Source organism: Periophthalmus magnuspinnatus, chromosome 17 (genome assembly GCF_009829125.3).
Source record: "Periophthalmus magnuspinnatus isolate fPerMag1 chromosome 17, fPerMag1.2.pri, whole genome shotgun sequence".
NCBI classification, from domain to species: Eukaryota; Metazoa; Chordata; class Actinopteri; order Gobiiformes; family Gobiidae; genus Periophthalmus; species Periophthalmus magnuspinnatus.
In genome coordinates, this window is record NC_047142.1 from 21856641 (window position 1) to 21869267 (window position 12627).

At 36.6% G+C, this 12627-nt stretch overlaps 1 protein-coding gene across 1 annotated transcript in view; it reads left to right on the forward strand.

Annotated features, from left to right (window-relative positions):
• The first annotated feature begins 320 nt into the window (after positions 1–320).
• Positions 321–12627, forward strand: part of tox (thymocyte selection-associated high mobility group box) — a 38345-nt gene continuing 26038 nt past the window's right edge. Inside the window, exon 1 of the mRNA XM_033982720.2 lies at positions 321–826. Coding sequence (XP_033838611.1) covers positions 722–826 — 105 coding nt within the window. The 5' untranslated portion in view covers positions 321–721. The remainder of the gene's footprint in view (positions 827–12627) is intronic.

A 12627-nucleotide genomic window follows, 5' to 3' on the forward strand; every position in this document is an offset into this window, starting at 1 on the left:
AATAAGATTTTTATAAGATTTTAGATAAACTAAGAAAACTAACTAGGATAAGTAGGCCAGCCCATGCGACTGAAAATTAGATTAAAGTAACAATTATTGGTGTGATTTATTAATTATTCAATTGTAGGTTTAGAGAAATAACAGAATAACCCATATTTAACTTATGATTCGAGATGACAACATGGTATATCCATTTACCAAAATAAACGTCGTTTCCGTCATCCCAGTGTGAGGCTTTTACTTTGACAGAGGTCCTGAGTGTTCCGGTGTGCTCTGAATGCCGCTCACTTGAAGATGGAGCTCTTTGTATGAGTTTGTCCGCGAGGTTTGAGGCACAGCACCCACAGAGCGAGCACGAGCGCGGCTGCTGCACCAATTCTACAGTCCCACCACGGGACACACCGGGCACAACCAGCGCACCCCACTGTCCCACAACTCCTCTACGGGACACGGACAACCCGAGGAAACTGCATCGCGTTTCCGTGCGTTTTTTGGTCTTTTTTCGCGGAACTCAGTGAAGTGCGTTACCCGGGAAGTTTGAGCCACTGCAACGTGAACCGGTGCGCAGAGAGTAAACTTAATGTAACCTAGATCAGCTTTAATCCCTTCCTAAACGTAATAAATGCGCGTTCAAAGATTCAAAACTATTTAACTCTCATCTCATTTTCCACGGGGAAGAACGAATAGTGTGCGCGCATTAGAAGTGGATGTATCGTGTACCATGGATGTAAGCGTGTACCCGCCTCCCCCTCAGCCACTGGCCGCCACAGACCACACCAGGCTGGGGCAACTCTCCTACCAGGATCCAGCCTTTGGGAACAACAAGGTGGGACTCATCTGACCTATTTATGCAAAATAGAAACCTCCAATATGTTTTATTTCTCTCTTATCGCTTTCTGTTGGTGTTTTCATCAGTGCGTGCCATGCCAATTAACTTGTAATTAATTGCTTTATTAGGCTGCAGTTAATTAACGAGGCAGTGAAGGTAACCACATCTTGTCTTTTTCATCAGATCCTCCCATTTTAACAAAGGCATGCAATTTATGTCTAGGCTTAATGTCACAGGGGTAATGATACCTTATAATTAGGGTTTCAGCGCACTTAATTGAAGGGTAATTAACCGTAAATAGGAGCAATTTTATACATCTTCAAATAGCAGTCCATTGGGTAAAACGCAAGTAAAGACTATATGTTTTTTGTTATCATGCAGTTGTGCCATTTCTCCCTGCTAATTGGTATGTCTTTAGGTAAGGTCCCTTGTTTAGTTTTCCCTCCAAAGAGTGCAAAGGTCATGATCAGAGCCCAGAGGTGTACATCGTGTATGGACAGGCCGACCCGGGGTCATCATAGCACCTCTTACGTTTGATGCTGATTGTATAGACTTACATGAGACTATTGTCACAGTGGGGTGTTGGACTTACTGGGTCCTGCCTCATGTGGCAGTGATGAATGACTGAATCATGTCATTAGGCTGGGATAGTCTGGTCAAGTTTAGTAACCACCAGAGATATGGACTTTCAATCACAGCGAAAGAGAAAGAGAAATATGAAAGTGAACATTAAGATTACATTACTGCTACTTTTAGACTAGGCTACTTTTTCTTCTCGAAAGATCGGTCAACAAAAGCTCTTGACACTGTGTTCTAGCACTGCAAGGGAAATCACAATGAATCATATTGAAATTTGGCTTGTCATAATAACAATAATACACAACTTCTGTAACTATTTAAGCAGCTTTCGGTTTGCAAACAACAAAATATTCCACCTTTCTTAACAACAGACCTCCACAAACGTAGACCTCTGTAATTGTACCCTATTAGATGAGCTTGTCTTTTCTCAGTTGTTAAAACTTCTGGCTGGAAGTTTTTAAAATGTCAACTGTGAACTAACTGTAACAAACGATTATTTTAGTAGCTGACAAGTTAGTGAGACTTTTTAAATGCAGCCCTATACTATAGCAATAGTTAGAATTATCTACTCTTCTTCAAACTCATACTTACGTAATATTTTCTTAGTTTGCCTATTATGGTATCATGCAATGCAGTAGTGGGTTTTTATCTTAACATGTCAAATAACATGGCTAATTTATATAAGTATGCTTCTAAATGCAAAATGAAGTATGTAGAAAGCAGACTTGGTCACATATACTCATATTTATAGTCTCTTTGAAATAGCATAAGTCATAGTAATTTCATACGCTCATTACTTTTTCATAATGGGTCTCAAAGGTTTCTATTTGATCACCGACTCTCATTTGGTCCATTATATCTTCAGTACATCTAAACCTTACATTAGTGCATTGATTGTGCTATAAAAAGCTTGTCCGATTACAAAGTCCAGTCTTAGCTTGGAAATTTGAAAGAAAAAAATGATACTTTTACTAACATTTTTACTTAGGCCCTTTTGCCTTTGTAAGAGAACATTCATTTACTGTGAATGTAAGCCATATAATGTTAAAAGTTTGATTACGAAAAAGCTTGTGGTTAAGCAGAAAGTCCTAGTTCATTTAATTAAGTTGACAAAGCTTGATATAGGGGCTTTTCACATGTGCACAATTATAAGGACTATTTTATGTACTGCCTCGAGTCTCAAAGCCACATTCAATTACTTACAGCTGTCGATATAGAGTACTGTATACTGTATATGTGTGAAGGATTAAATTGCACACATCAAAACCAAAGACTATTGGGCTGTAACTATAAATCAGAATAATCATAACTAATCAACTGTAAAAATAATCACTGAGTATTTTAATAATCGTAAGTTTGTTGTCTGGAGTAAACAGAATCTAAAACACATGACAAAATATGTTTTAGCACAAGGAGAGTGGCATCCAAATGATAATTTTCATGAACAATTGGTTGTTTTAATCAATAATAAACAACTTTTTTGGTAGATATTATCGATCTAGAAGCTCCCGTTGTGCATGTTTGACCTTTTATTTGGTTAAAATATATATATATATATATATATTTAAAAAAAATCCAAATATGTTTGAGAATAACTAGTCTATTTTTTAAGTTTCAAGAGGTGAGGTTGAACAGTGTGAAAACAACAGCCCAAGTGTCACCTTAACCTCAGTTTTGTCAACAGTGAAAAGAGTGTGATAGATGTGAGTTTCATGTTGTAAATATAGATTCTGATACTTTGTTCTAGTCATACGTTTGGAAAAGCAATCTTTTTATGTTTCAACTGAACATGCAACTTAAAAAAACAGTAACTACAATGTTCAATAGAAGATATAATATTATGACTGACAGCGGAAACTATTGCTAATCAGAGTTTTATCAAAACACTTAAGATATAAATTAAGTAGTGTTGCCATTTGATGCTAAGGAAATGGCTCGATAGTCAATAGATATAAAAAACAAAAAATAAATACCACCATTATATTTTTAAACAATTTATTTGTTCATGAAGTCATTTTCAACACAAAATACTAGCAGTTTCTTTAATTTCTCCATGTGGTTTTAAACTGTTTTTGATATTGAAACCATTCTAACTTTTCAGAAAGTGTCCAGTCCTGCCCAATGTATATAATCCCCCTACCCCCACTAGATTTAGTATCAGTTAGTATCTTAGCAACCTTCTCAATTATGCAATGTCATATTTAGGTAATTAAGTTTTGACTTTTTCTTTCCAGGCTCCCCACTGTTTAATTATACAGTTAGGATTTGCATTATCAACTTCTATTCCTTCCTACAATAGAAGTGACACTGATGTTGCAAATAACAGGCCAATCACAGCCTTTAATTAGTGTGGTGTAATAAGATGATTATTAGTGGCACCAGTGTCTCAAGTAAACAATAATTTTCATCTTTTTGTTTTAACATGGTAACACTTAAACTACTTAACATTATTAAGTTGGTTTTCAAAACATCAACACTTTTTTGTTCTCAGTGTTGTGCTATTTTGTAAACAACTTATGAAATTCTTGCTTCATAACTCTGTCTATCAAGCACTACACTAGCAAGCCCGTAGTGTGTTGGTGTTTGAGAAATGCATGACTTGAAAACACAATATTTCAGTAGTAGAATGAATGATACCAGCAGTTCTGGTTTGGGGAAACTCAATACAACTCATATGTGTGATCGATCCTTGCTTTTTCTACATTAGCCAGCCATATAGACCTCTGCCTATAAGTGCCTGTATTAAACATAAATGCAATGCACGTTTTCATGTGAGATTTCTTATGTTTTTGCAGAAGAGTATAGGGTTAAAATGTGCAGTACAGTAATGCCAGGCTGCGTTTTCATAAAGATGGAGATGTAGATGCATGGTTGGGGGTAGGGAGAGGAGTGGAGAGAGAAGGAGAGAGAGAGAGTAGTTGGGGGTAGGGTTGGATGTGGCTATGTATTGGTGCCTGTGGGGGTGGGGCCATAAAGGTTTGCACTATTTTTCCCTGTGTCTTTTGATTCACGGCTCGCTGGATCTGATAGACAAGTATTACTGTGTGGAGTGATGAGATTGAAACACGAATTGAAAACGAGATTTTTTTTTTACAAGTGAAAATAAATGGAAAGAGGTGTGCCTTTACTTTACAGATGTGAGGAATGGACAGATGTTGTATGCAGTCTTTGTGCTCCACTGAGACAAATAACGCTGAACTATTCTATGTATTGCAAATGTATCTAATCTGTAACACCATCATGAATAGTATTTCAATAGCAAAACTGCAAAAAAGGCCAAGGCCCTCCTGAAGTGGTATCCAGTTTTCAGTGGTTTTGGTATGCGCCCTATTCTTTCTTGAAACACTGTTGAGTAATAAACAAACAAATGCAAGTACATTTCAAGTACTTTTAATGGTAAATAACGTGCCAAAATAGGATTGCATGAATTGAAATTGGGATTTGATGGGTCGCAGTTACAAAATCGCTAAGACTGCAATTATGGATGCAATTAAGGAGCAAAATGTTACTTACCCATTTGTCTCCATGGAAACTTTATCTTGCATTGATACAACTATGGATGTTTTATTGCCCAAGCAAATCTTGAAAAACTGCACTAAGTCACCTCTCCACAGCTCTGACCTGTAATGGCCTGACGCTGTTTACTGTTTCTTGATACGTTTATTGCCATACTGTGTGGAAGAAGGCCACATCTCCATGGAGAGAAGGAGGTGGAGCACCCTCTTCCAGAGTAGTTACATGGTGAAAATAGTCTTATGATGCATAAAAAAACAACAACTAACCCTGTTGTTTAAACATCTACTAACACAGTCTGTAATTTTAGCATTAGTTTGTCATATTTCAGATTTAAGTTTGTATGCCCCTGTTCTTCAATGATAGTGTAAAGTTTGGATGGATTGAATGTTCTTAAAGCAAAACATTTAACAATTTTGACATCCTGCAAACACTCGCGCACTCACATAGCAGTCAGTCACCAAATAAATTCCAGTGTACCTTCTAATAGGCCTGTCACAATAACACATTATGAAGCTCAATATATTGATGCAAAGAATTACTGCGATAAATGATAATATTGAAATAACATTATATCACTGACAAAATGACAACAAAACAGGATAATCCCAATAAACACATTATTAAATAAACTCTCATTAAAGGCATGAGCTGCAACAGGTAAATAGCAGAATGAACTAATAATTAGCCATAGAAGTCACTTACTTAACCTTGTACATCAAAAATACCCTAAATCTTCCCACTTTTACAAAGAAATTGTATACACAATAAATACCGAGCCTCAAAGTCTATTGTTCCAGTTTTCATATGCTGAATGATAAGTCAATATAGTAATTATTGTGACAGCCCTACTTCCTAATATGTTTCCTTATAGTGCTAGGCATAACAATAGCACAGGATTACAGTAAGAGCACGATTGGTAAAGCTTCCTCCTGCTCAGTAAAGACAGACTAAATTGCATTGTTGTTTTATATACCGGTAGTTGTTTTTTGCATTATTTATAGACATCAAATAGATAGGCCCTGAATGTGCCCATCAAATTAAGAAGAATGAGAGCAAGACACAACACTTAATGCTTAAGTTATTCCAAAGCCTCTGATTCATATAATTGGTTTAACATTTGAACAGCAGAACAGCTTGAGTATACAAACATAGTGAAAGAAAATGGACAGAAAGAGGAACAGAGATGGTGGGACAGAGGAGAGAGAGAGTCAGGGTGTAATGTAAACACGATGATTGTGAAAGCTGGGTGAGGTATTTCTAAAGCAAATAGACTGATGGGAGACAGCGGCGAAGGTTGGGAACGAAGGACACAGAAAAATGTGAAAAGATCATCCTTGTAAAAAGTCATTGAGATGAGTGGATACAATAGCCTATATTTTTTCAATTTGTATTGAATTGATGCTGTTTTAATTTGTCAGAAAGCATTTTTCACCTTGGCTCACAATATGGCATTTAAAAGAATGATTACATTTCATACAGATTCAGTATGCTTTTTCTCTGTTTCAAGTTTTCCCATCAGTAATATGACTGCTAGGAAGGGCATCTGGCCAAATTACCGATGTTCAGTATTGTTTATTGAATTGGCACAGTTACTTGTATCGGATGGCGTCTCAAAACAGACCATTCTGCTTGTATTAACTATATCACAGACATAATGATACATTTATGTTTTGTTTGGTCGAGTTTAACAGTAATGGAACAAATGTATGGGCCACAACATGCTGCATGTTAAAGGTGCACTATGAACTTTTTTGGTGGAAGATCCTCTACTTGCTTGTCTGATACTAAGTCAAGTTACTGGTCCGATCTGCAGAAAGGAGATCCTATTCCCATGATCTTATTCTATAAATAAAACACCTGGAATTAAATAAAGGCTTGATGGATACACTTTATGACATACTGTTCCAGACAAAGCAATAATAGCTCCATGGAGATAAGCAGGTTTTGGACCCGCTGTCAGAAAGATTACACCTTTAACAAATATAAATAGTCTTGATTGAATAGAAAAAAAACTGTTCATGCCCTTGGTAATACTGCACTAGATTAAGTATATTACTTGTTTATGCACAACCAATCTATAGTGCACTATACAATCAGAAAGGCATGTACAGAGAAAGGAATGCACACAGGAAGTGGGTAAATCTCATTGTTTGGATATATTTTTGCATGGACTAGAAACAGGAAATACTTGAGTGGTGTCAGTCTGGTATCTGCACAAATGTGTGTCTTTGTGAAGTGAGCGGGAAACTGAGATCATCAAGTTTAAGATAAATTATGAACAGGTGTGAAGGTGTAATTTAGCACAGTGTTTACAGAAAAGAGCCTGAGAAATTCAACTGGCCTTTTCCTGACTGATCACCATTTTAGACCTATAGGTTATTAGACAGATATCACAGTTACTGGAAAGTTGAGCATTCAAACCACAATAAAGGGTTTCAGCTTTTGATTTACGTTCCAGTGTAGTGACATTGATTTGATAAGTTGTGTAAGTTAAAGTGACTACATTTAAATAATGAAAATAATCAGTAACATGCACCGTCTCAGTAATAATGAAAGGTTGAGTAAAACTTTCATACAAGTGCAATTTTGTGATATTGTTCAGCTTTAAATTTTCAAATGTTAGCGATATTGAGGTGAAAAAATATATTGAAACATGAATAATATTGCAATTGCTGTATTAGAGAATTAGAACATCAAGTACACTGCTTGTTATAAAGACTAAAAAGTTAAAAGGCTGCAAAAAGATTATAAATAAAAAGTAATCAATTAATCCTCACCAGGGTATGCAATATGTGATTTATTTTTTTGTTTGGCATCATTTACAATTTATGCAAAATTGAACTCAATTTACTGGCACATTTTCCGATGGATTGCTATAATATCTGAATATCATCATCAGGAGATATACTAAATTTGTAAACCAATCAACTACTTGTACTGCTCCACATGTGTTGCACTAATTAACCTGTTGTCCATCCACCTGTAGACTCTGGAGTCACCTTGCTGGCTGGTTTTCTATACTCCCTCCCTTTCTCTCTTTATGGAGTTTACCTGCTGCACATAAGCCCTTTGCGTCATGATAACTCTGCTGTATGTGAGTTGGCTGAATGAACTCATTGGCACCTCTCCATGGCCTCAACCACGTAATCCACTCAACAACGCTATAAAAAATACAAAATAATGAAACGCTTGTGGCAGCTTTGTCGTCTCCCCAGAAACAGTTTGAGTCATTCAGGATTACAGGAAAATATTAATGGATTTGTAAAACATGTCTTAAGATGGCTTGCCATGTCTGGAGGCATAGTGTTAATGTGCGTTGTTAATTGACATTATAGTGAAGACATAAAGCTGGATTGAGCTGTGTAACAATTGGGTTGACAGCTTTCAACCTCAGGCAGTGCATATATAGTGTATGTTCAAAGGAAGCTGGTTGAAACCAGTGAATAGTAGATTTATATCAGATGCGGTGAAAGCCAGCACCCAAAAACAACACACTTTGTCAAAGAAGGTAAGATTAAACCAGTTCATAACACTTAAAATATGGGATAATTTAATACTTTTAATGTAAGTATATAAAAATGCAAAAGCTATCTCTATAGGCTATTATTGGACATCACTAAACCAATGCTAACAAGTGTTGTAGACCAGGAGTTCCCAAGGTGGGGGATGTTTTCAAGGTATTATTTTAAAATTAAGACACTGCATTTAATCATTTGTTAAAATTAAAGAGCGACCGTTGTGGGTTTTTTTCATGGCCAATGCCGATACCAATTGTTTAGAATACAGAACAACCGGTTGCTGATGAGCTCTGCTGATTTTGGGCCGATATGTAGGACCGATTTGGATTATTTTTCCCCAAATGTAATTTAGATGTACTATGTAATTTAGATTTACTATAAAATCCCTCCAAACCCCTTTTTTAACCACAAACCTACAAGAGAACATGTCACATTTTTTTTTGCAGCTATCTCTTTGTTAGTGTTAAAATAAAGCTTTATGTGTGTTTTTTAGGCAGCAGATTGACCAAAATAAAATATTTGCCTTTGCATTTAAGGCCTGTAGCCGATGTGCTAAGAAGGACAAATATCAACCAACGGATATATTGGTCTATCTCTAGTTTAAATGAAAGTTTGTGAAATTGGGCCCAATAATACATTAAACTATTTCAATAACATTAAACCTAATTGAACATATTCTGCCACAGTTATTACAGCTGTCAATTTAATTTTGCAGTGGGGGTCCTGAGTCAGTTACTTACCCCCTTGTGTAGACAAAGAGCCAATAGAGCCTTTGTCAATGGGGCATGTAGCTGCACAAAGCAACATTTTCATCTAATAAATGACTTTATAATTAAGTCTATACCAGGTTTAGTAGGGCTGCATGTCAATCCTACCATACAATGGACAGTAAGTATTAGCAAAGTATAAGGACAAAATAATGACCAATTTACATCATGGACCCTGCATTTTTTCCATTGCGAGAGAAAACAAATCTTCAAAACATTTCTTTTTAAGTAATTTTTATTCATTTTTTCTTCCAATTCCAACATGGCCCATCCAGTCTTCAAATCTTTCCTATTGTTCCTGTTATTTTTTGCCAAAGTGTCGGCATCTCATCTAATTATCTATCAAACCACAACCAGTCAATCTGTCTGTCCGTCTGTCCAGTTTGGCAAACATATCCTGGGACAAGCCCCTTTGCCAAGTTCCCCCCTCCAACTCCACCTCCCAAAATATCCCCTCCTTCACCATTCTGATATCTTGAAGATGATTGGGTGACTTGTAGCGCTGGTTGCCGACAGCTCAAAGTTTTTCTCTGGGTTGAATTCTGTGGTTGAAGGGACGAGGGACTCCCGTTTGGTGGAGAGGTGCCAGTTGGAACAGATGGGTGGAGATAGAGCCCTGCCAGAAGAGACTAATTATCAGGATTTGCTTTCCAAAACAAACATATTGCAATCAAAATCGCACGCGGCAATCATCGCTGCATTGTTCACTGTGTGTGCGTGTAGCGTATTAGCGACAATGGCTTGGATCAATTAAGTTGTGGAGGACGAAGTTGGACTGGTTCCTAAGCAGTACACTTTTGATTTTTCTTGTTTTTTTTAGCACTTTCATTCACTCATAAGTTTGTAGTGTTAGTGCTAATTGCAGTGGGGGACAATGAAATACAATTGCTACATTTGTTAACCATTGTTCATTTTTGACCCGAAACTTTCTGCAAGAAGTTTTTTGGATGCAGTGCTTTGTTTGTTTGCGCGATATAGATTTGAGGGGCCAACATTAATAGTGCTAAATGTGCTTTTGAAGTCAAGAGTCCTTTAATACACTTGATAATGGTGCATAATATTGATATTTTAAAGGTGCACTATATAACGTTCCTGGTGGAGGGTCTGTCACTTGTGTCCATGGAGATGTCAATGCAATAATAAAATAATGTTCCCCTGGATGGCATTGGACTTATATCCATGGAGAGCGATGTAAGCGGGTAATGACACCAGACCAAGTTACAGGTCAGTTACATGGCTTTTATTCTCTGTCACATTCATATCAAGTGTTTAGAAACGCCAATACAAGTGATACATGTAAGTCTTTGGAAGGGGAGTGGAAGCTGTAAAGAACCAAGGGAGGACATGCACTTCATTAAACTGTCAGCATCGCAGCAGTTATATATCTTGAACCTGCATATTTCAAACTCTCCTTATAGGGCTGCACAATTTTGGGGGGGGGGGGGGGGGGAATTAAATTGCAATTGAGATTAGATTTGCGATTTATGTTTCCAAATCAGGTTTCAGTTCACAGTGCAATTTTCCAACAAGTCCAAAAGCATTAAGAAACATTGAGAAAAGACTGAAATATGAACCGCTAAACAAATCCAAGATCCTTTTACATTTGAGAACATGTTTGTAGCAGTCTAAATTTCAAGTAGTTTTTTTTTTTTTTCATAGAAAGACAGAATATTTTGTTGTTTGCAGAGGACATTCTATTACCTGAATAACTGCATTCTTTGCGATTTGCTAACTGATTTTATTTTTGCAGAACTTAGCTTTGATTGGCTGTATCTGAAAGACAATTGTAACTATTTCTACTATTGTGCCATTCTCTGGCTTATTTATATCACACTCAAATAAGCCACATTCAGTTTTATATAACTTTGACCAGGCTAGGAAATAAAAAACACATGTCACAACACACACGTCTATCTTTTTTTTATAAAATGTTTGCATAATCTTTAAACTGTAGAGGATCTTTAGACTTGAAAGACAAGGTTGAGACAGCACAAATTTATCACCTCAACCTGTTATACTGGCTTCTCTGTATGTGCAAAATAGGACCAGGCCATGCAAATCTGATTCTCTATTCAAATGTGCTGTGTTCGGCATTACTCAGGCTTTTAAACTGGAAAAGTACACGATGGAGGTTGAGGAGACAGTTGCACCAATAAAATACTAGTTTACATAGTTCCCATGGCGACGGAGATAAGGCACAGGTAAACAATCGCTGAGCACTGCTGGGAAAATATACAAACATGTCCGCACTCACTCACCAATCTGTCTTTAGCTTTTAAATATTGATGATAGAGGATTTGTCTGATTATGTTAAGAATTATTACAGCTTATCTTTGACTATTGACTTCTTTGGTTAGTATTTCTTAGTTGATTAACTGTCATTTATTACAGTTATTAAGTACTTATAACTCATAGTAGCCTAGTTAGGAAGACACAATTGCTTTATCATATTGTTTTTTCTATAATTTATAATTTGGCTGGCATACATTATTATTTTTTTAGTTCTTATGATTATATTAAAACAATGTGTGACCTGAACAATCACATTTATCAATTAACTGAAAACCTTTACAGCCTTAACCAAAATATTTGCAATAACGCGATTGATTAAGTGTTTTCAACCTAATATAAACTGATGTGTAATTACAAAACCTGACAAGTGACAAATATACCCTATTCAAGTTTCATTCTTGTGAAAGCCTTTACATTTCCTTGGCAAATCCCTCTAAAAAAGCATTCTAACATTTTTCTTCCTCTGCAGCCAGTGGTCACCAAACTCATTTGCTCACATGGCTGTAGGGTTACACCATGTCCAATTCTATAATGCAACCATGGTGAAACGCATCAACCTATTTTTCAGAATAAATTACGTTTCCAACAAATCTCAGCCACTCTGTTCAAATCGATGCGCTCTGAGTGAGTACGCACTTGTGTAGCTACTGGCAGATGTTTTCTCTAATAGCTTTTCTCTACATGAACCCTTACTATATTACTCAGTATTCCTCGTATTTATTTCCCCAACATGTCGTTCAGTACTGTTTTTTTTTTTTTTTTTTTTTTTTGCCTTGATACACTGTATTTCTGCCGTTCTTTGTCCTTGTCTGTCATCCTAATAGACTCTCCCCAGTTCTCTCTCCCCCTTCACCAACCCTGACCCACTTAGCTGGCTGCTTGTTATTCAAACCTTAGCTTTGCACACACACACACACACACACACACACACACGAACAGAGATGAGAGGGGGGGGGGGGGGAGAGAGAGGGTAATTTGGTTGGACTACGAAGCTTGCAATCCTTTTATTTCCTCACTGTAAGCTTTTCTGATTCAAAATGTACTAAAATGATGGGAAAGTTCAGGTTTTTAAAGCATTTTTTTTAAACTTAGAAATAACTCAACAGAGAAGTAGTACCTTTACTGT